The 24,620-nt window shown below is 38.6% G+C and overlaps 2 protein-coding genes across 4 annotated transcripts in view; one reads left to right on the forward strand and one right to left on the reverse strand.

Annotated features, from left to right (window-relative positions):
- Nucleotides 1–24,620, reverse strand: part of KLRG1 (killer cell lectin like receptor G1) — a 371,299-nt gene that overhangs the window by 84,098 nt on the left and 262,581 nt on the right. The window lies entirely within an intron of this gene.
- LOC101686874 (pregnancy zone protein) overlaps nt 1–24,620 on the forward strand; it is a 55,639-nt gene that overhangs the window by 5,823 nt on the left and 25,196 nt on the right. The window contains exons 7-16 of the mRNA XM_045073219.1: nt 505–589; nt 2,670–2,793; nt 4,419–4,533; nt 6,074–6,183; nt 8,324–8,485; nt 9,130–9,357; nt 10,750–10,813; nt 14,240–14,382; nt 16,949–17,098; nt 20,300–20,464. Of these exons, the coding sequence (XP_044929154.1) occupies nt 505–589; nt 2,670–2,793; nt 4,419–4,533; nt 6,074–6,183; nt 8,324–8,485; nt 9,130–9,357; nt 10,750–10,813; nt 14,240–14,382; nt 16,949–17,098; nt 20,300–20,464 (1,346 nt within the window). The remainder of the gene's footprint in view (nt 1–504; nt 590–2,669; nt 2,794–4,418; nt 4,534–6,073; nt 6,184–8,323; nt 8,486–9,129; nt 9,358–10,749; nt 10,814–14,239; nt 14,383–16,948; nt 17,099–20,299; nt 20,465–24,620) is intronic.

The raw sequence follows: 24,620 nt of genomic DNA on the forward strand, positions 1-24,620 counted from the left end.
GGGAAACCAACAGAAGAATCTATGGAACACTGGATGTATCTGTTCTTCGTATCTACCAATTCTCTATTTCTGTAATTAAGTGTCTGGTGGTGGGTCTGGGGCCTCTTTTAGTCAGCAGGACAAGAAGTTGGGAAGAACTGGACACAGAGGGAAAGAATAAGGACAAGTTGGAATTTCCTCACCTCTCTGTACCTGCCACCACATCGAACTAATCATCATGATCTTCAGAGACTAACAATGCTGCTTTCTTTCCATCTTTAAGTCTCAACCAAGTTCAAAGGGGATTTTAGGAAATGTAGTACCAGCGTATAGATAAACATGGTACAAGGACCCACGACCATAATTACATTTCTGTGGTCAGTAGAGGCCTTGCAGCTTTGTAATGTAATTGAAATCAGTTCACGTGCTTCGATGTTATAAGGTTCTGTAATAAAATCATTTGAAATACTCACAAGATATCCTGCCCACCCACATTCACCTCTTTCTTCCTTCTGTTGACAACAGTTTTGCCCAAGTTCGAGGTCCAAGTGAAAATGCCCAAGACTATCAGTTTTCTAGATGAAGAATTTACAGTATCTGCCTGTGGCATGTGAGTTACATTTTTTCATCCATTTTGATCTCCCTACTCTATGTTCATTGCAATTAATCGTTACCGGACTTCCAAGTATTTTAATTAGAGAATGACTTTCTCTCCAGGACACCTGAGCTCCAGTTAGAGAGCAGGGATGGCAGCATAAGACACTCTTACTACTACAAACAAAAGCATTTACAGAACACCTAAAATGTGCCAGAAAATGTTTTAAGTGCCTTGTGAGATGGGGGTAGTTATCCCTAATTTGCAAATAAGGAGCTATAACACATGGGGGATAGAAAACTTGTTCAAGTCAATGGAGGACTAGAATTTAACTCCAGCAGTCTGGTTCCAGACCCTCAACTCTTCACCCTACAATTGCCTCTGCAGTTAAAAAAAGAAAATCTAGTTTCATGAAACATTCTACATGCCAAACACTGTTCCAAACTGAACACAGGACATCCAGCTCAAGCTCATGCTCATGTTCATAACCTCTGTGTTATTCTGTCTCCTATGATCCCCATTTTCCTATTGCTCACAATTTCATAAACTATGGAAAATTAGGGGGGGGAAACGAAGCAGACCTTCTTAAATAGATATACAGATATATAATGTAGAATTTAAAAGACGTGTCATAGTTATTTCCCTGATTGCATTTTAGTTCAATAGAATATTCTCCATTTGCACACCTCATCTCTTGCTTTTGAAAACAGTGTGGGGATCATATTTTCATCTTTCTTACCAGTTTTGATGCTTCAGATTTTTCCAACAGAAGGGAAAGCCCTTTGAGTGACACTTAAAGGTAACATTCAAACAAAGTGAGATACAGTAAGTGACTTACTGCTTTATCAGCCCTCCTAGAAATTAGCGGGGAAGAAACCTTAAAAAGGGGAGGATCGGGGTCATCGAAGCCAAAACTCATCTACCTCACAGTTTGGACCAAAGCAATAGGTCTCAAACTTAGGTGGACATCAAAATCTATGGGGGTAATTGGTTAAAATGTAGATTGCTTGACCCCATATCTAAAGATTCCAACATAAATCTGAGGAAGGATTCTGGACTCTGAATCTCAATATATACATCAGGTAATCTCAATGTAGGTGGTCCGTTAAGCATAGACTGAGAAACAATGGATGAAGTTTGGCTTCCCATCATGTCTTACTTCACTCAGCCTGCTATGACAAAATACCACAGAATGGGTAGTTTATAAACAACAGAAATTTATTAGTCTTAGTTCTAGAGGTTGAGACATCTAAGATCAAGGTGCCAGCGTGGTCACGTTCTGGTGAAGGTTCTCTCTAATTCATAGCTGGTGCCCTCTTGGCATGTTCTCTTAGGGCAGAAGGGGCCATAAAAGAACATAAAAGGAGCTTCTTTTATAAAGGGACCAATCACATTCATGAAGGCTCCAGCCTCACTATCTAAGCACCTCTTAAAGAACTCATCCCCTAAAACTATCATCCTTGGCGTTTAAGACTTCCACATATACATGTAGGGGGGATGCAAACATTCAGACCAGACCATAGCATATCCTTCCATTAGATGTAGCAGAATCAGACTAAGTCATTGTGATTCTCTTCATTTATAACAGATATATATGTAAGTAATGCTTTTGAATATTTAAATTCCCATTTCACTTCTCATTTATCCTCTTAAAATACATACGAATTAGGGAAGATTTAGAAATACCCTGTCTACATATCCTTACATTTTCCCCTAAAACAACTTGGTTCTTGTCAAAGCTGGAATTATAACCTAGATCATCTGATGGCAGGGAAAGAAGGAAATAAGATAGTCTTATAGTAAAACCTCAACTGAAAGGGAGGAAAGATCTGAGAAACACTACATTGTTAATTTCCCCTTTAGAGGTGTTTCAAAGAAGATTCAGTAAGTATTTTCTCTTGGAGTTGTAGATGTAGGTCGACTTAGATAATTAAGACCTAGTCTCAGAATAAGTGCTCCTGAAGTACAAATGGTACGTAAGGAAATATAATTGTTATATGACCGAGATGGATGTATGAGGGGATCAAATCACGTGAAAAAATATAGGAGTTGTTTATATCAAATATTCTTTTGTGTAACTGCTTTACTGTTATAGATACACATATGGAAAGCCTGTCTCTGGTCTGGTGACAATTAATGTATGCAGAAAACACTCACAATTCCATTCGACCTGCCATGGAAGACATTCACAAAGTATCTGTGAAGAATTTGGTCAACAGGTATGTGGAAACCATCCTCCCCAGACGCTAACACCAGATCTTGTTTTCTCATGGATTATAATGCAAGAAAGAATATCATACAAAAAAATATATAATATTGTATGGTGAAAACAGTACAACAGAAAGTAGTGTGGAGTAATGGAAACATTGTAAGATTGTCTGGTAATGCTTGGAGCCCACTGGAGAGTTGAGTTCATGAATTTATACTTTTATTTATTTGTTCAGTTTTGTAACTTCCTTCTGAGAGCAATCAGCATGCCAGGTGTAAAGGCATAAAATAATATGGAAGTATCCAAAGTTTGCCTTTCTCAAGCAGATAATAGAAAAAGAATGTGACTGATGTTAAGAATTTGGTTAGTGGGAGGGGGCAACTGATTGCTCAGCTGGAAGAGCCTACTACTCTTGAATGCAGGTTCATGAGTTCCAGCCCCCTGTTGGGTGAAGAGCTTACTTAAAAAATTTTTTTTTTTGGTTAGTGGAAGAATCAAATGACATGCTATGGAATCTAAACTTCATATGGAAGAATAAAAAGATAACATAAAAGTCCAGGGAGTGGCAGTGAGTGGGAACTCTAAAGGTATGGAAAAGAAAGTGACCAAAGCTTCAGAGAGGGTCGCCTGGGTGGCTCAGTCAGTTTAGCACCCAACTCCTGCTTTCAGCTTGGGGAATCATCTTGGGAGGGTGGAATCGAGCCCCACTTTGGGCACCATGCTGGGTGGGGAGCCTGCATAAGATCCTCTGCCTCTTCCCCAACCCACCATACCCCTCCTCCTAGACTCATGCGTGCTTGCCCTATTTCTCTTAAAACAAACAAACAAACAAAAAACATGCAGAGAGCAAATGAATGAAACGCTTATTTTGACAAATAAACATCAGTAAGAAAGATAAACATGAGAGAAAGTAGTTGCCAAAACTCTAATATATCAAGGACGCAGGAATTAATTTTTACTTTCAAGTGAATAAATTAAAAAATGATTAAGTAAATTATAAGTAAATATAGGTACATTAAATATGCTTAAGCTTTATTATGCAATGCATATTTTCATGTAAATAAGTAAAAAAAAATGAAAACAAATCTTTCTTAAGATGTGGTTCCCAATGTTTAGTTTGGAAATCTAATGACCGTAATGATTCATCTATTCAGAGAATATATATGTTTTTAGTAATGTCCTAGGCATAGAGAAATACAGCCAAGAAAATGTAATCCTTAGTTGAGGTATAGATGAAGACGAAGATGATCGCAGAGGAAGTGTTGTGTCTGAGCTGTGTTTAGAAGAGCAGTAACTGTTAGGCATGATAAGAATGGAAGAAAAAGAATGTTATCACTTGGGGAACTATGTATGCAGAGAGATTTCGATGGCACATTTGGAAACCAGTTAGTTTATTTGGAAGAGACAGGATAGACTTTTAGAAGAGAAGGAGGAAGGGAAAGGTGGGCAATGAGTAACTCAACGGTTAACGAAGACATCTGATGCCATTTTTGGCTTGGGAAAGGATCAGCACCTACAAGATGGTGAGAACTTTTGTAAAATTTCCTTTGCCAATGAAAAACATTCACAGGTTGGTAAATGACTTTTTTTGACGGCAAACCAGAGGACCCAGAAACTCTCTTTCTTCCTCTTCAGGCAGACAGTGAAGGCTGTTTCACACAACTCGTGAAGACTAAAGTATTCCAGCTGAGACAGAAGGGGTATGACATGAGCATACAAGTGGAAGCCAAAGTCAAAGAAGACGGAACAGGTTCATGTGATTTTGAAATATTTATTATTTCATTAATCCACCAATATATTAAGCATTTTTCAAATGCCCATTCCATGTGAAACACTTTGTAGTTTCTGGGGACTATAAAATAACACAGTCCTTCCTGTCAGGGATCTAGAAATCTAAAAAGAAATTACTTAGAGGTATGCATATGTGTATATGTATATACGCTTATATGAATATATTTATAACCATAACAAAATTTCCATGAGCAATGGAAAAACTAAAGCCCAAATGAATATGAAAAGAGAGAATTAATTCTTCTATAGAGATAAAGAAAGTTTATAAAGTACCACATGAGCTGATTTATGTAGAATGGCTAAAATTTTGAAAGCTCGTGAGGGACTGAGAACACATGATTCACATAAAGCAAATGTGTTTGGTCTCAGAAGAATCTGAAAACATAAGTTGGAGCTAAGGTGTGTAAAAAAGTAAATCGTGTGCTACAAAGATTAGACTGTATTATGAAAAACCTTGGATATTGGCAGATAAATTCAAAGAGATGTTCTAAATAAACTGATTTTTGAAAATATAATTCCAAAAGACACAAAGAGGACAGGCTAGAGGAAGCGATTTGAAGAGGTTACAATGGGATACATCAGATTCCTGTCCTAAAATCTTTCAAAGATGACGAATCTGGGACCTGGGAAATGGAAATGCCACTCACCAAGATTAGGAGTAGATGAGAATGTGTCAAAGATAATCAATTATAATCTGGAATATCCAGATAGAAGTTGACTCATTCTGCTTTAAAAATAATTTTAAAGGAAAACCAGAGCAAAATCAAGACCAGAAATGTAAATCTGAAACAAGTCCCATTGTATCTATTTCCTCCTAAGAGTAAGTGCATTTATTCTGAAAGTGAACTCACTTAACATTGCCAAATAGGGGCCAGAGACAAACAAAGAGAGAGTCTCCAAGGACAGAAACAACTACATTGAGGACATAGTGTCAAATAAACCAGCTATAATAAAAATAGAAGTCATAGAGATGGGGGGAAACAATAAAGCTTTAGATGATGAAGCCCAAACACAGACTACACTTCACTTATGGAAAGACACTCATGGAAAGACACCAGGTGTTGGCTATACGGGAAGAGCCATACACTGACAAGAAGGGTCTTGCTGGGGAAGTAGTTTGTGATAGACATTTAAGTATATTTTGAAGCCAATGTGAAAACTCACGTTGCATGCAAAAAGTCATGGGGAGAGGGGAGGGATCTGGGAGACACAGAAACGAAAATGGAGCAAGCTCATGGAGGACATGGGAAGAACCCAAGAACATGGATGCAACAGGTAAGATACCTGTGAAACCAGAGGAACTGGGAAATTAGATATAAACTTTTGCATGAAAGTGAAGCTACTGTCAAGTCGATTGTATTTTCTAGGTGTGAAAAATTCTGGAAAGGGTAAGAAATAGAATAGAGATAGTACTTTGCTGTGATGAAGTGAGGCTGGGGTGGGTGTGAGAGGCGAGTGGAATCTAAAGATCAATTAAACTTCACTTTTTTCTTTTTCAGAGTTGGAATTAACTGGACATGGATCGTGTGAAATCACAAATACTTTAAGCAAACTGAAATTTACAAAAGCGGATACACATTACAGGCATGGGCTCCCTTTTTGGGGGCAGGTAAAATAATTTCTCAAGGGAATCATAACTTCTATAATTTGGGGGATGTGGACTTTAAGAAAACAAATTTTTAGGGTGCCTGGGTGCCTCAGTGGGTTAAGCCGCTGCCTTCGGTTCAGGTCATGATCTCAGGGTCCTGGGATCAAGTCCCGCATCGGGCTCTCTGCTCAGCAGGGAACCTGCTTCCCCCTCTCTCTCTCTCTGCCTGCCTCTCCATCTACTTGTGATTTCTCTCTGTCAAATAAATAAATAAAATCTTTAAAAAAAAAAGAAAACAAATTTTTATACCACAAAAGTAAAATTGATTATAAAAATATTTATTTAGAATGAGGAAAGAAATTATAGCCAATGACAAACTTAAAGGGCAAATACCATCACATCCAGAAAAACAAAGCACGCTTTTATTAGTTTACTTCCTAACACACCTCTATAATCCATTTCTCCTGTGTAGTTTGGCTGCATACTTTTTGATTGCCTCTTTATAAACAATGATTTTGTAATATAATCTTTAAAGATATTTCCTCATCTAGATTTTTTCTATTGCTAGTTTTTAAAAGTTTTTCTTAGCTTCAAAGCTCAATATTGGTAACTATTGATAAGTTTCCAGACTGATATCCAACCTAGTGAACTCCCAGCTTTCTGTTGTATAAGAGATATAGGTTACTAGCCATTGTAAATTTCCTTTTTTAGTATCTTGGAATGGACAGTTGATAGGCGATTGACAGTTGATAAGCATCTGGGAGATGATAGGCAAAATCTCTTTGTCAACTGGGACATTCCTAAGTATGTCACAGTTAATAACATTATGAATTTTCTATTTTCTTCATTTATTGCAGCATTTTGTATCAAATAGGCAAGAGATTAATAAATGTATAGATAGATATGTTGGGGCAGGGCCATTTTGGATCAAGAGAAGAACATGAGGAAACCGAGGACTTAAAATGAATATGACTTGGCCAGAAATTTAAGAGATGGGAGAACGGCCAGGGACCTAGGTATTAAACAGCTTTTAAAAAGCAGAGAACTAGGAGTGTGACTGACTGAGGTAGAAGACAGACTAACTAGATTGGCTGGATAGCTGTAGGTAAGCCAGAGCAGATCTTGAGGGCCTTTTAGGTTACGTTCAGAATTTTGGACTGAGAAGTTACTGAAGGATTGAAGGAGAATAACATGAACGTTTACTCAGGCTGTAGGAAGAATGGTTTGAAGTAAGCCTGAAGCAGCAAGAGGGTGAACTGTGTAAGGTTAAATAAAAAGCTATTGGAAATTGGGTAGGGAAAAAAGATTGTGTTTTGTCAGCTGAGAAAAGAGGTAGAGCTAAGATAAAAACAAAGCCTTTATTTGGGGCCTCAGACTTGCAATGCAGAAAACATGGATTTCGGCTGCAGCTCAAATAGCGGCTCCCTGTCCCCAAGAACCAATAACAAGAGTTTTTGAAGACAAAAGAGAATTCTTGGACACGTAATTCAAACGGAGTTTTGATTGGTGCTGTTGGCAGAAAAATAATCTCGACTGACTACAATTGGTTGCTAAGGCTACCACCGAGTAAAAGCTTCTGCAGCAGGTTGCAGGTGTTTCTGTGAGTTTGGGCCCAGTTCAAAAGTTCATGGGTCCTCTGGTGAGGATGTCAGAAGGCCCATCTCCTTAATGGCCTCCCAGCTCCATTGGAAACCCCTTGATAAGTGATCTCATTTTATTTCACCTGAAACAGGTTTAACTGGGATAGAAATCAATGAAGTGTGTTTAACAGAGTAAGAGATAGCACTTGGCCATGGGTTAGCATGAGTCAGTGAAGGAGAGAAAATGATTTTTTAAAAGGCCCTTGATATTGCTGCATAACCTATGGGATGGATAAAAGCACCACATACCGAGACAGAGAACCCTGGGAATGAAGAAAATAGGGAAGGGTGATACCCTGAGTCCATTTTTTGGATATTCTCAATTGTTTTATGCTCACAGAATACGTATATAGGAATGTTGAAAAGAAAAATAGTTTATAGCCCAGAAAACAAATCTTATTTTCAGACTGATTCTAAGATCTTCAGTCAATGACAGCGGCCACGGGGTCAAGAGGTGAACGGAACTGAAAGGGTAAGATGTCATTGCTATGTAACACCAGCTATCATTTCCACACTTCTAGGTTCTTCTTGTGGATGAGAAGGATCAACCAATCCCCAATAAAGCTGTAAGCGTCAATGTGGATATGACTGCGTACCATTCCATCCTTACCACAGATGAGCACGGTCTGGTGAACATTTCCATTGATACCACCAACTTCATATCTTCTTCCTTTACAATTAGGGTAAGTGGGAAGGGGCATCCAGGACTACAGAGAGATTGCTGAGGTCACATGATTTAAGAATATATGGGGAGCATGTAAATTCTAGGGAGAAAAGAAATGGCAGTAAAGAGTAAAATAGAAATTAAGCAATTCGGAGACATAAATTATAAGAAATCACTATTTGTCAAATAACTTTGGCTTTAGAGAGACTCCGTTTGTGGAATGGTCTAGCTTCAGAAAACACATATTAGATCATCTTGATTGATCTTTGACTCCTTGATTCTTGATTCCCTTGTAAAATTCTATATTTTTACAATTTTATTACAGATTAGATTTTGTTTGGTTTCTTTGGCGTACTGCCATTTTTTGTTTTCTGTAAAAAATTTAAATATCTTTATGTAGTTTATAGGCATAAGGGTATTAAGGAAAATAACTGATCTTGATTGTGAGTGAATATGACCTACCAAAATGGTATAGAACAACCTTAAATAAATTTACGGAAAAGGCACTCACAGATTATGCTTTATTTGGGAAAGCAGATTATGACGGAACCAAATAAGCACGGTTCACATAAAATCTTCAGTAAACGACTCTTCAGAGTGACGAATGTATACATAATGTACATTAACCAATAGCCTTTCTAAGACCTTTATTCTTTCCACCAGGTCACTTACAAACAAAGTAACCGCTGTTTTGATAACTGGTGGCTTGAAGAAGTTCATACAGAAGCACAGCACACTGTAAAGCATATTTTCTCCGCAAGCAATAGTTATGTTCACCTTGAACTTTTCACTGGTACCATGGCCTGTGGACAAATCCAGGATATACGGGCACACTACATCCTGAATGGACAGATCCTGAAGGATGAAAAAGAATTAACCTTCTACTATTTGGTAAGAGTGGAAACCACTGTAGCTCTTCCTAAATGTGTAAACGCCAAAATGATTGAATTCCTATCTAAGTAATGCTTTTGTAAGATATCAGAATAAACCCTTTTTTGAAGAAAAGCTGCTTCCTAATAAAATTCTTAATGCTTTAATTGCTTATTTATGTTCTGGTCTCTACAGAAACATTTAGTTTTTATGAGTTCCAATGGAAAACTATTGAATGAGAGGAAAAATCAGAAACTTAATCAAGAGGAAGTAAAAATTATAAACTTTGAGACACTTGTTTGGATTAGTTGGTGGTTAAGCACCCAAGTTGCAATTGGTCTCAGCTCAGGTCTTGATCTCAGGGTTGCAAGTTCATGCCTCATGCTGGGCTTGCATTGCACAAAGAGCCTACTTTCTTTTTTCTTTTTTTTTTTTTCAGTGTTCCAAGATTCATTGTTTATGCACCACATTCAGATTTTTAGGAGCCTAATTCAAAAAAAAAAAAATACTTCTGGAAAATACTCAATTTTGACAATAATTGGGGAAGTGGGAAAAAGAACAATAAAGCAGTAACATTTTACACACAGAAAGCTTCTAAATAGACTACAAAGTTCATGACTAGTGCCATCGCAGGGGGAAAAGGGCATTGACAGGCATATTATAAATTGGGATGATGCTTCTGAGAGCGATAAACCTATTTGTATCCCAAGACATAAAATAAGATCTAAAGTTGGTAGTTATTCAAATAAGTCATTTTAAGAAAAAAAGTTAATGTGTGGGAAATTCTATATAGGAACATTAACTATAAATAATATTTTTTAAAATTCTGTGAAAAAGTAAAAAAAAAAGACAATAAGAATCTTAGTTTTATTTCTTCCTAGTTCAGTGACCTGGGCAATTTATATAATCCTTATTTGTACAGACAAATGTCAATCATCGTCCCTGAATACTAAGGATGAAATTTAAATCTATTTCATGGGAATATTGTGCACACTAAATAAAATCCGAAAACCAAATTATTTTGTTCAATGCCTGGCACATAGAAATTATCATATATTTAGTTTTTTAACAATACAGAATACCAACATATATTTTATATCTGCCTTTACTGTATATTACTTTGTGTATTTCTAAAATATTTGTTGAAAGGACATGTAAACTTGAAGTACTGATATTCAAGATAAATAGCAAACATTAAGTAAAGTACTAAAACATTACAAATGTTATTTATGGTGTTACCGTTATTCATGGTGTATAACTATACATATAGAAAAATGCTGAAAGAGAACTTGAGTATTTGAAACTTCAGGGTTGGAGTTGTGAAATAATTTACTTCTCTCTTTTGAATACACTTATGTAAGTTTAATATGTGTGTGCCCTTTAGAATGATAATGGATATATTTCTCTACTCAGATCAAAGCAAGAGGAAGCATCTCTCAATCGGGAACCCACGTGTTATCCATTGAACAAGGAGACAGTAAGTACTTCCAGGGTTTCCGGGGGTTTTTTCTCGCATATACTCAATCCTGAACATTGTAGCAAGATGGAGTTATTTTCACATCTTATATTTTACATGTACATTTTATGGAGATTATGGTGACCAACCTTCTTCCATCAACCAAAGATGAAGAAGTTAATATAAAAAGATAGTGTACTAGGTTCATTTTAGTCCGTTTAGTATTTTCTTCATTTTATAGCATTTCTATATTTTAAATTTTATTCCTAAAGTAAAATATACTCATTTTATAAGTAAATGTCTCAAAACACATAAAATAATTTGAAAGCACAGAAAATCACCAAAGAAAAATCTTACTGTGTAGGTCTTTGTATTCATTTCCTATTGTTACTGTATTAGATTGCCACCCACTCTCTGGCTTAAAACCACGCAAATTTATCAGTTTACGTCTTTGGTCAGACGTCTCCCTAGGCTAATATCAGGGTGTCGGTAGGATTGCATGCCTTCTGGAGCTCTAAGGAATTAATTATCTGTTTCCTTGCCCAAGGACCTCTTGCTTCCCTTGGTTTCTGTCTCCAATGCCAGAAGTAAATCATCTTCAAACTCTCTCTTGCTTTTCTGCCCCCTCTTTAAAGGTTTCTGTGATGACATTGGGCTCACTTGGATAACCCAGGATCATCTTCGCATCTCAAGGTCCTTAACTTATTCACATTTGCCAAGTCCCTTTTGCTAATAACATAGCACATAGATGTTTTTGAGATTATGCTGTCTTTTGGAGACATTAGTCTACATATCCAAACTGCCCTCTGGCCCCAAAGAGTCGCATCCATCCCGTATACAAAATCCATTCATCCAATTCCACCAACCCTAAAAGACTCAATCTCTTATAGCATTCACTCAAGTCCAAAAGTCTCATATAAGTTTCATCAGCTCAAAAGGCCCAAAGAACATCATCTCAATTATCTAAATTAGGTACTGGTGAGGCCTTGGGTATAATCCTTCCCAGGATGACAAAGAAATTTTGAAAGGAGCTGGGAAAATAACATTAGGTTTCAAGATACTGCTTTTTCTGCATCTTACCAGTATCTGCACAACATCTTCATTTATGCTTGGTTCAAAACCTTTTCAGGGGTATCTGGGTGGCTCAGTGGGTAAGCTCCCACCTTTAGCTCAGGTCATGATCTCAGGGTCCTAGGATTGAGGCCCATACAGGGCTCTCTGCTCAGCAGGGAGCCTGCTTTCCCCCCCTGCCTGCCTCTCTGCTTACTTGTGATCTCTCTCTCTATGTTTCAAATAAATAAATAAAATCTTAAAAAAAAAAACATGATTTTTTTTCAAATTTCCCTATGAATGTCTACTTTGGACTATGGGAGATTCATAAAATAAATATGTTATTTAGTTTCTAAATATTGAGATTTTTTTCAGAATTTTTCTTATTGATTTCTCATTTAATGCCATTATGATCATTTCTTTTAAATTTACTGAGACGTGGGGAGCCTGGGTTGCTCAGTCAGTTAAGTTTCTGATACTTGATTTCAGGTCAAGTCATGATCTCATGGTCATGAGATCAAGCCCCATGTCAGCTCTGCACTCAGTGCAAAGTCTGTTTAAGATTCTCTCCCCCAATTCCCCTGTTCAGGCATGCTCTAAACAAACAAGCAAATAAATAAATAAATAAATAAATAAATAAATAAATAAATGCCGTCCTTTAAAAATTAAAAAAGATAAATTTACTGAGACACATTTTATGGCCCCAAATATGATCTCCCTTGGTAAATGTTAACATTTCTATTCTTTTGCTCAGAAGTAGAGTGTGTTCTAAATGTCATTTAAGTCAAGTTGGTTCAGAGCATTTCTATATCTTAGACCATACTTTCCTTCTGGATTTTCTTGAATCATCTCCATCTCTTGATGAAAGAAAAATTAACTTTCTAAAAAGGGTCTGTTACAAAAAGATGAGTACATTTGGTCTATTTATTGGTTACATGTCCCGAGTCTAAATCTCATAAGTAGCTTCCCTTTTTTCTATTCATTTGAATAATGACAAGCTATCGTTTTACTAAGAGAAAATAAAAATAAAATAAAAGCTTTTTATTGACAGAGCATATTTAGAGAGATCAAAAACCTCATTTACCCAAAATGGGTCAGAATATCTAGGATAAATTGAAGAATACATGTTACAAAGGTTAAAAAGTGTTTGTCTTTTGTCTTTGAACTCCCATTTATTCTACTAGTCCTTGGCACACACTGGGTATGAACTAAATATTTTTAAACTAATTCATTAATGAAGGCTGGATATCTCTTTGTTTATAATTTGTGATAGCTAAACTTCATTTGAGGTTTATATATTTGAACTATCCTTGATGAAAACTGAATTGGAAGGTAATATATTTTCCTATTTTCATAGAGTTCAATATTAAGACTTTTGGATAAAAACATTCATAAAATATGGCCCATGCTCTCAAGATGCTACGTTACTTATGAGCTCCTTGTATGGTTTTAGTACTATCGTTTCAAATTGTTTTATTGAAGTATAATTAACACAATGTTATATTAGTTTCAGGTGTACAATATATTGAGATGACAATTCTATACATTACTCAGTGCTCACCTTGAGAAATATAGTCACCACCTATCACCATGCAATGTTATTACAGTATTATTGACTGTATTCCCTGCCTGGTACTACTCAGCCATAAAGGAAAAAAGCATGAGATCATGGCACGTGGGACAACATGGGTGGACCTAAGTCAGAAGTTTCAAATTTATTTTGACCCTGTGGTTTCTGCGTATTTTCACCACAAACTGTCCTCAAATTTTCTATAGATAGAGGACAGCTACAATTTTTAAAGCATTTTATGCTACACAGAATTTAGGACATTTATGAAAAAATTAAGTGGGTATGTCCTATAAGCACTATGTCCACACACAGAAAGAAACCACCGAGATAAATACAGGGACCTCTCTGATAAAAATCAGAGACACAGCTGGTTTTGTATGGTACTATTTGTACTTGTATCTCTGCAGTATTGAGAATGGCCTGAAGGTAAACCCTGGGCTGCATTCTTTGAATTATCCTCATGCCTATGACAGGAATTGTGTTGATCTGGATCATAAATAGAGATAATTAAATGTCTAGACGTTCTTCTCTCTTGACTTCTTTCTTAAACAATCTTTTTATTTTTTAAATTTTAAAACAAAATTGTGCATTAAATGTTTTTCTCTACTTAAGCAAAGGAAATGAACAATTTATCCTACATCCTTAAGAAAAACTGTTATTGGTGCAGCATGTCAGCATACGTGCACAATGGTACACATGCACGTCTTCTCTTACTTTAGTGTGCTCCAAATGTGAGTAAGTTAAATAATTGGAGAGCCTCCTCTTCCTCAAGTTGAGAACTCTTCCCTCTTCCTAACCAATTATCTTGGACTTTCTTTATTCTCCAGGGAAAGGGGTATTTTCCTTCTCGTTTCGAGTGGACTCAGACATTGCTCCTGCCGCCCAGTTGCTGGTTTATGCCATTTTACCCAATGGAGAAATTATTGCCGATACTGAGAAACTCGAGATTGAAAACTGTTTTGCCAATAAGGTGGGTCTTTTGTGCAAGCAGTTTTTTATTCACCTCCCTTTTTGAAGTATGGAAAAGAGGGAAATTGTGTCTGCTTTTAAAACTACTGTGTAGGGTTCCTAAAACATCCTCTGATGGACCTCCAAAGGCCAACAGTGATGTCATACCGTGCCTGAGAAGGTTAGTGAAGACATCCAAAGCAGGTGGTCATAAACATGATGTTGTAAAAATTTCTTGTTTTATCTTGAAATGCATGTGGAATCCAAAATACGTTCTCTTATAAAGCTTATTTTTGCAGTGTTTTGTGCCCTAAATTTTCAATTAGAAATGATGCTTCCCAAGGATGTGTCAATTTACCGAACCATACCCCCACCAAGTACACATTCATGTACTATCACAGAAGCCAGTAACTCACTGTGAGTTAAATTCTGATATTACAGAACAGAGGTGTATGTATGTGGTCCATGTTGAGAAAAATAGCCTGGGCTCTCTAATAAGGACCACAGCAGTAAAATCAAACATATTTTCAAATGGGATCTTATATTTCCAAAGAATACACTGTTGTAATAAGAAGCCCACTGAAATATAAATAAGATTTATCCCAAGAGAATTTCATGCTGTAACTGTAACATTAACAATCAGATAACATTCACTGACTTCACATATATTTTTTATAGTATACCTAGATGGGCGCCTGGGTGGAAGCAAGCCCCGCATCGGGCTCTCTGCTCAGCAGAGAGCCTGCTTCCCCATCTTTCTCTGCATACCTCTCTCCCTACTTGTGATTTCTCTCTGTGTCAAATAAATAACTAAATCTTTTTTTTAAAGCAAAAAAAAAAAAAAAAAAAAAAAAATATATATATATATATATATATATATATATATCTAGAAAAACTCTTTAACATGAGGTTTTTGGAGATTGAAACTGCATTATAGCAACTGAACATTTCTGCAAGGAAAACTGTATTAGAGTAACCTTTTTAAATATTTAATGATCCACATAAACAATGATCCAAAAAAATACTCAATGGATATTGATTTACTATTCATCCATCTTAGTAAAGAATGCTATTAAATCTGGACAGGTGTCCAAGAGCATAGTTTCTGTTCTGTTTGAATGTTCTGTGTGTTAGATGGGAACCTGGGAGATATTCCTGTCTTGAACTTCCATGCCCTCCCTGCTAATCGTGGGTAGTTAGTGTGTTAAACCATTTTCCATTCTAAATTCATATCCCTCTTTCTAAATTTAAAAATAACAGATTTATATGGACATTGGGGAAGCTGTGTGCTATGGTGAGTGCTGTGAAGTGTGTAAACATGGCGATTCACTGACCTGTACAGTGCGGCTAATACATTATATGTTAATGTATTAATATATATATTAATGCGGCTAATACATTATCTGTTAATAAAAATTATAAAATTTTTTTTAAATAACAGATTTAGTATACATGTTAAATACAAGATAAGGGTTTGAATTGCCTGTACTTCTTGACCAGATATGATTATTTGTTAAGGATAACATTGATTAATATGAGTAAACAAAGACTCTCAAAGTATGTCTTCAAATTCTCTTTTGTTCTCATATCAATAAAACATTTTACACTTTCTAGCACAGCCACTTCTTGATTAACAGTATTTTCAGTTGATCATAATCCCCAATAATTCATGTGTTCATTTGAAATAGGCACTCACAAACATATTTTAAGAAACTTAAATTTTCTAAAAATAAAAACAAACATGCTTAAAGCAGAATTTTTCATAAGCAGTTTTCATAATTTATTGAACTCTAGAGATGAATATTACTTCTTTGTTTTGAAGATTCATTTATGTATTTTGAGAGAAAGAGAGAGGCATGACTGAAGGGAGGGTAGAGGGAGAGAATCTTTAAACAGACTCCCTGCTGAGCACAGGGGTCACTCTCATGACCTGTGAAATCATGATCTGAGCTGACACCAAGCATCAGATGCTTAACTGACTGAGCCACCTAGGAGCCCCTAGAGATGAATATTCTTTCACTTCGACAGTAAATCAATTAATATTTTTCATATAGGTCTCAGGATACATGAATCCAACTGTTACATTAACTCACAGATCTCACAGCAGGATTATCATAGTTGAATTCACCAATCCAAGTCAAATATTATTTAACTAAACATACTGACGTTTCATTCCAATCCAAATCAACTTGCAATTCAAGAACCTAGGAAGTTACCTGACGCTACTTCAGTATCTAAAGCCTAAATGATTTGATTTTATATAGGTCAACTACAGCAAGGTATGTAACTTCCTTAGCATGCGTGTTCTTATTCCCATTCAGGTTTCTGTTTCAGTGTGACCAAAACCAATTTACATTTCACCAGATATACAAGGAGCAGGAAACCTGAGTCAACTGGAACCACGTTTCCAGTTTCTTCCAGAGAGAGTTAACCAGTAGTCCCAAAATGTAAGAACCACTTGAACCTGGCCTAAAATGGATGAAGAGAAGCTGAGTGTAGAAAGAAAGAGTCCTAGCCTGGGGTAGAAGAGAGTGTTTGAGGTTGCAATACTTTGAAAATTTGCTGCCATAATCATATCCTCTTTACAGGTGAATTTGAGCTTCTCCTCAGTCCAGAGCCTGCCAGCCTCACACAACAATCTGGAGGTCACAGCCAGTCCTCACTCCCTCTGTGCCCTCCGTGCAGTAGACAAGAGTGTTCTGCTGATGAAGCCTGAAGCTGAGCTCTCCCCTCAGTCGGTGAGTCCCCTTTCAGTCTCGCATGTCAGAAAATGCACACGTGAGAGGACCAATTTGAGAAAATGGAGGTTGTGACTGAGAAGACATGCTCTTCTGAGTGTCAGGCACAGTGTACTAAGTTATGTATGAGATGAAATTAAATTCATTTCCACAGAAGACATTGCACAGACAGCTTCATGTGTCTCACCTTGCTTCATGCTCCGTTATAATATGTTCTCAGTGAGGGAGCAACATGGTTCCCCTCCACATTCCCTGCCTAGCGCAGTACCTCATGTATAAAAGATGCTCAACACATCATCCATGAATGAATACAAGAAGAATAATTCTTGAAGGTGGGTATTATTAACTTCATTTTAAGAATGAAGAAAACATAATGCAGATACATCAAGCCCCTACAGAAAGAGCAGGCCAAAAATATAACTGGAGGGTGGAATTGGAGTCAGATTTCTCGTTCGGTGCCACCTTCAATGCACCACATTTCAAGACAGTCTGTGAAATGCCTGAGTTTTAAGCTTTCCTTAAAATCTAAGCCCTTACTCACTGGTTTGAAGTATGGACAAAAATGTTCTCAATCCAACTTGTCTTTGAGAGCTGCCACTTATACCAAAGCACTTTCCAAAAGGCCCTGTAGTTTACTTTCATCATCCCTTTACTCATTTAACAAATGTTCACTGCACCTTTTTTTTTATTTTTGATTTATTTATATATTTGACAGGCAGAGATCAAAGGTAGGCAGAGAGGCAGGAAGAGAGAGAGAGAGAGAGGAGGAAACAGTCTCCCTGTAGAGCAGAGAGCCTGACATGGGGTTCTATCCCAGGACCCTGGAATCATGACCTAAGCTGAAGGCAGAGGCTTTAACCCACTAAGCCACCCAGGCATCTTGACTAGATGCCACTGCATCTTGACTAGAGACTGGAGCCTCCTCTGGGAACAGGAGTTCTATTGGTGAATAATCAGATGTGGTTCTTTGACCATCTTGGACTTACAGCCTTGTGAAGTATTAGAATAAACAAACAAGCAACAGAAACATATAAACATGGAATCGTTCCAAATTTTGCTGAATATAATGAAAAGAACAAAAACTGATGACATAAAGAAAAAAGGAGTTGGACATTTTTTGAAATTGTGATTAGGAGTGTCTTCTTAGATGGTCAGAGAATGAAGGGGTAGGGGCAGGCATGTCAAAGAATGAGAGCAGCATCCCCGAAGGTCTTGGGTTCAGGCTAAGACTGGAGCACTCTAAAAGGAAAAGGTAATGACCTAATATGTAGTGGGTAGGGAAAAGGATGGTAGAGGCCATAAGCAAAATGGAAAGTAAGGAAAATTGTGACTAGCTCTGTTAGACTGGAATGGAATTTGGAGTTGACAGCAGATGCGGAGTTGACAGCAGATGCTATGGTAAATCTCAAGAGTTTGTTTGTTTTTAAGATTTTATTTATTTATTTAACAGAGAGAGATAAAGAGAGAGAGCTCACAAGCATGGTAGAAGAGGCAGAGAAAGAATCACACTCCCCGCTGAGCAGAGAGCCCAATGTGGGACTCGATCCCAGCACCCTGGGATCATGACCTGAGCCCAGGGCAGATGCTTAATCAACTGAGCCATCCAGGAGCCCCAAAGCTCAAGTATTTTAAACAGCAGAGTGACCATTCAGATTCATCAGTGAAGGAGCTGCTGTTTGCTGCTGAGAGGATGAGAGCAAGAAAGAAAGATGAAAATGGTTAGAAAGATGAAAATGGTTAGTAGATTATTGTAGTAGCGTACATAAGAGATGAATGTAGCCAGATGAGGAGGTCCACACAGAGGCCAGTGTTTGCTTAATGGCCCCGGGTGCTATTTGACCCAGCAGGTGGCCCCACACTAGGCTCTGAGCAAAAAACGAACTGCAGCTGATTTCCAGGATGACTGTGCACCTATTTTTCCCTCAAGCTAAAGCTGGTCCTAACACAGTAGACTAAAAGAAACAAACACAACACTTGGTAAGAGTTAAAAACAACTTAATCATTTTATAAAGTGGAAAAAGGAACAAGGGGAACCTGGGTGGCTCAGTGGGTTAAGCCTCGGCCTCGAGGTCATGATCTCAGGTCATGATCTCAGGGTCCTGGGATGGAACCCCACCATCAGGTTCTCTGATCAGCGGAAAGTCTGATTCCCATGCCCCCCCCCCCGTTCCACCTGCCTCTCTGCCTACTTGTGATCTCTCTCTGTCAAATAAATAAATCAAATCTCTTTTAAAAAGGAACGAATCAAGAATTTACAGTGATTATTTCTGAGTGATGGCATTATGAGTGCTTTTGTTCTTTCATCACACTTCTCCATACTGTTCGCATTTTCTGCTTCCTGTCTTCCTTAAGACTTATTTACTTGTCTAGGAAAGAAAAAGTGCACGTGCAAGTAGGGGAGGAGAGCAGAGGGAAAGGGAGAATCTCAAGCAGACTAATGAACCTGACAGGATCATGACCTGAGCCACCCAGGAGCCCCTTGGTTTCCTTTTGAAAGAATGCATTTGGGCTGGGAAACAGGAAACTTGAGTTTTATTCTTACTCAACGAAAATGGAATCTGAGACTTGGATCAATTAATTTGATTTTTGTATGTATTAATTTCTCTTGTATAACAGGAGGATTCGGAAACAAAACTTTCATGGTCTTCCCATGATTGTGTTCCTTTTAATAGTGTTGGCATGGGAGTATTAAAGAAACACCATGATCTTTAAATCCCAGACTGAATATTTTCACACAAAAAATAAAATTAAGGACAACATCATCAGAAAGGATGAATATCCAACTTTTGTAGCAACATGGACAGGACTGGAAGAGATTATGCTGAGTGAAATCAGTCAAGCAGAGAGAGTCAATTATCATATGGTTTCACTTATTTGTGGAGCATAACAAATAGCATGGAGGACATGGGGAGGTAGAGAGGAGAAGGGAGTTGGGGGAAATTGGAAGGGGAGGTGAATCATGAGAGACTATGGACTCTAAAAAACAATCTGAGGGGTTTGAAGTGGTGAGGGGGTGGAAGGTTGGGGTACCAGGTGGTGGGCATTATAGAGGGCATGATTGTATGGAGCACTGGGTGTGGTGAAAAAATAATGAATACTGTTATGCTGAAAATAAATAAAAAATAAATTTAAAAAAAATTAAATTAAATTAAATTAAGAAACAAAACAAGAGTTTTTCCCTTTGTTGTCTTGATTTTTCAGGTCTATAATTTGCTGCCAGTAAAGAGTGTCTTTAGCCCTAAATATGGCTACCCCCTGAATGAAGATGGTGAGCCCTGTATCAATGCAGAGGACATCATGCTGCATGGAATCATGTACACCCCAAGGCGGATCCTGGATGACGATGACATTTACAGTGTTTTTGAGGTAATTCATCTTCCCAAATATATAACCAAAATTGAGTTTTAAGTCTTTGTTAAAATGGAGAACAAGCGACTTCTCAGCTCTAGAATCTGATCCTGTGTCCCATAAAGCAAAACGAAGATGAACAGAGAAATGCTGAGCCCTCGGAGGCATGGAGGACTTGTAGACATGTAGATGTTCAATCACCAATTTATCTGGCCCTTTAAAGAGCAAGAGGTATAACTTTAGGAACCCCAGCCTTAACCAAGTTAATCCCAAAGCTATTTGTTACTGTCATATCCCCCTCTCAGCCTCTGCCAGAGATTCTAGTAAGTGAGAATAACCTAACATTTTCCGTCATGCCTCTGACACATTGGAAAGGGGAGTGAGTACATTATGGACAGCCATTTTAGCAGCCTTTGGCACAATAAATACGTATTGAATGAATAAATGACTGAAAACGAAAAGTCTGATACTTTCATCATCTTCAGGGCAGCAGAACTTCAGGAAAACTTGAAAGCAGCCTTTCAGGAAGAAAAGATTGACAAAACTAGGGTAATCATGCTCACTTTCTGGGTCTGTTAGATAAACTGCTTCTCTTAGAGATTAACTTTAAGGAGGCAGTGTTATGTAAGGAGAGTACATCCAGCTTGTGAGATTAAATCTTATCACCACCAAGAGGACTAACAACTCTCTTTAAACTTGAAGGAAAAACAGATCATTCTTCTGCAGCCAGGCAGACAGCAATTTGAATCTCCCTGTTCTGGAGCCTCCAGAATCATACTCCATTGGTGGCAGCGATAGAGGACTTTTTAGGTCTACTAGAAGATTGTTTCATCTTTTATCGCCCTCGACCCGCAAGGACAACAAGAAGCCCCAGTTCAGATGTATCATCTCTCTTTTTATTTCCGCAATCTACATACTTATATATGTTTACATGACCAATCAGCGAGCAGGGTACAGGAGGGAGCGAATCAGGCTACGCACTTAAACGAACAACTTCGCTAGCAACCAATGCTGTTTACATCCTCTTTGGGCATTCCGCTTAGTCTCATGAGGCAACCCTAACCTGGCAACTAGCCAGGCGCCATCTTTTAATGGCGGAGGCCGCCCTAGCCAGGGGCCTGCCTCTGACATCTCCCCCTTTTTTCTTTTATGGCAGGGATCGTGCCTGTCTTAGGTTGTCAGTGGCGGGGAATATCCTTACCCATCATCAGACGGCAGATATCAATGATCTGCGTCCTGTCTTAGGTTGGTATATTTCCCCCACCAATCTTACCCATCGTTGACTACCGATCCAGCATACTTAGCCACATTTGGGGAGATGTTTCAACCTCGATGGCTAACAAGGCCTGCACCATGGCTTGCTGTTGCCTATGTTGCTGTCGCCTCCAAATCTGCAGTTACCTTACTAGCAGAATCAAGCCCACTACGAGGATTGTCATCAGACCAATTATGCTAGCCCATTGTTTCCTAAAGGTTAACGCATCTTGCAATGTTTTGATTATCTCTGGGAGGGTAGCAAGCTCAACTCTGGTGTTATTTATCCTTGTTATGCCTAGTAGCAGTGCTGAGTATAGTTTGGGAATTCTGAGGACCAATTCCCCCGCAAGTATTGGGAGAGCTGTTAGGAGACATTCTGTAAGTCAATCATATTAGTATAGGCTATGGGAGTTACACAAATTGCCAGGAAGGGTGCTATACATCCCAGTCCCAATAAGGCCCCCAATATATCCACTTGTTCTTGAACCAAATCCACTCTCTGGTTGACTATCAGGATTCCTGCTTGCAGATGTGCATTGATCTGAGTGTGTTTGAAGGGCAGCCACCTTTCCTTCTGCAAGGGTGTTCACAGCTTCCGCAGTGGGTATAGTTGTAGCAAGCGAGACTGCTGCTGCCGTGGCAGCTGCTGTAGATATAGTCAATGCTGTCACAATGGCAGCTGTGATACCAAAATCTCTCTTCTTTCTGGATAGCACCACCGGTAACTTGTCCTCTGGAATGGAAACTGGGATAGGAACATGGGTAGGGATACGCATAATCACAGCCAGCTTGAAGGCCGTGACATTCCAGCACTGGGAAAGATAGCAATTCTTAGTGCAATTCAACGTATCATTCAGCTCACTATCATTTGCTACAAGGAAAAGGAACGGTGGCGAGACGCATATGGGAGTGGACTGATAAGTAATATTATTGGGATTAGACACATCAACTGTTTTGTTTATAGAACAGTTGAGGAACTTGCCACCCTTTAACATGGACACTGCTGAGATATCAGTACATGCTCCTAGCAAGTTACAGACCTGCCATGTATCAAAAGGAGAGGAGGGAATATGAGAGAAGAATTAGTCACTGGTAAAGGATATGGCCATGCTTTAACCACTGCCCACAGCTCTCTGGCGTGAGTCTGCCACAGGAGGTGTAGCATCCCCCAGAGTTATCATCAGCATCTTCAGCATCATGACTGGTGTTCGGAGGCAAGGCTGCACGCACCAGCCGCTCTGGGATCCAAATTGTAGCCTCCTTTTCCTGTGGAAAAACACATACAGACCCCCTACTCCATAATAACACTGGATCTGGTCCATTGCACTTTCTGTGAGGATGTCCTTCCAAAGTACTAAAGCTTAGGGGGAGCAGCAGCATTACATGCATGTCTGTCTGCAGCTGATTTACCCATTTTGTCCAATGTTAAAAAATTCAAAATAAAGAGAATGGTGTTCAGTTTATCTTTAGGGGACCTGAAGGTGTCCCCTATTCCCCCTTTTTGTTTATAAAGCGCATTTTTTATTGTAAGATGCGCGCGCTCCACAACACCCAGTCCTTGTGGGTTATAGGGTATTCCATGTATCAAGTGAATGTCAAGTTGTTGTAGGAAGGCTTTAAAGGGTTGTGAGGTGTAGGCTGAGCCATTATCTGTCTTTAACTGGCATGGCTTTCCCCATACCATGAAAGCCTGTAGGCAATGGGCGATAACATCTCTGGATTCCGCCCCCCCCCATATGCACTGAGGCGAAAATTATTCCAGAGCAGGTATCTACAGAGACATGAACATATCTTAACTTTCCAAATTCTGGAACATGTGTGACATCCATTTGCCATATATGATTAGGTAACAAGCCCTTAGGATTAACCCCCAAGGACAGTGCAGGTGGTAAGGTCACACAATTTTTGCAGGAGACTACTATGTCCCCTGCCTGTGGTTTTGTTATGTTAAATGTGAGGCTAAGAGTTAAAGCATTCACATGGAACAGCTTATGATAATGTCTTGCCTGTTGTCCTCAATGGCAAAGACAAATTCTCCTCTGGTTAAGCAGTCTGCTAACTGATTACCTTTTGTCATGGGGCCTGGTAAGGTTGTATGAGCTTGTATGTGGCCAATATAAAATGGAGCCTTCCTGTCCCAGCACCACATATCTACTATATGATAAAAGGTTGAAGGGTTCTTGATGAAACATTTGAAATGCTTTTATCACTGTGAGCTCGGTTTCTTGGGGAGAGGAGCTTTGAAATAGGAAGGTCCAACTCTCTTCTTTGGTAACTATAGCTCCTACTCCTTGCTTTGATCCATCAGTGAATATAAGCCTTACATTACTGAGGGGTTTATGGTGAGTGATCCTAGGGTATATGATTCACTAGAACTACTCCCCTCTGAGGCACGAGAAGACCATTCCTCTTTCACTTCCTCCAATGCCTCTGCTCCCTCTTGTAGAGCTGATTCACATTTGGGTTTAGGCCCCACCAGACATCCCCGGACTAAGGTCCATATTGCCAGGGTCCCGGGTGGCAAAGGCGTTTTATTGTCCTGTTTCTTCAAATCCTCCCCTAAGTGGTCCCATTGAGGTATGTTTAGCAAGCCTTCATCTAGGAACCATGGAGCCGCCTTTTCCACTGTATTCAAAAAGCCCTGAGCAGTTTTTGCTTTTAGTGAAGTTCCACTGGCTTTCAGCAGGTCTTTTAAAGACCCTTCCAACCGCACGTTAGATACTTCAGATCCCATTATGAACACACAGGCAACAGATGTGGACGTTAAAGACACTAACTAACACATTAACATTTTACACGCATATACTTCAGTCGACATTAACTCCCCGCTTTACCGCGGATTACCTTGCAAGATTCCTTTATTTAATTCCCGGGTGCCGGCGCCATTTATCGCCCTCGACCCGCAAGGACGACAAGA

This window comes from Mustela putorius, unplaced genomic scaffold, assembly GCF_011764305.1.
Source record: "Mustela putorius furo isolate JIRA1106 unplaced genomic scaffold, ASM1176430v1.1 tig00537227_pilon_pilon_pilon, whole genome shotgun sequence".
Lineage (NCBI taxonomy): Eukaryota > Metazoa > Chordata > Mammalia > Carnivora > Mustelidae > Mustela > Mustela putorius.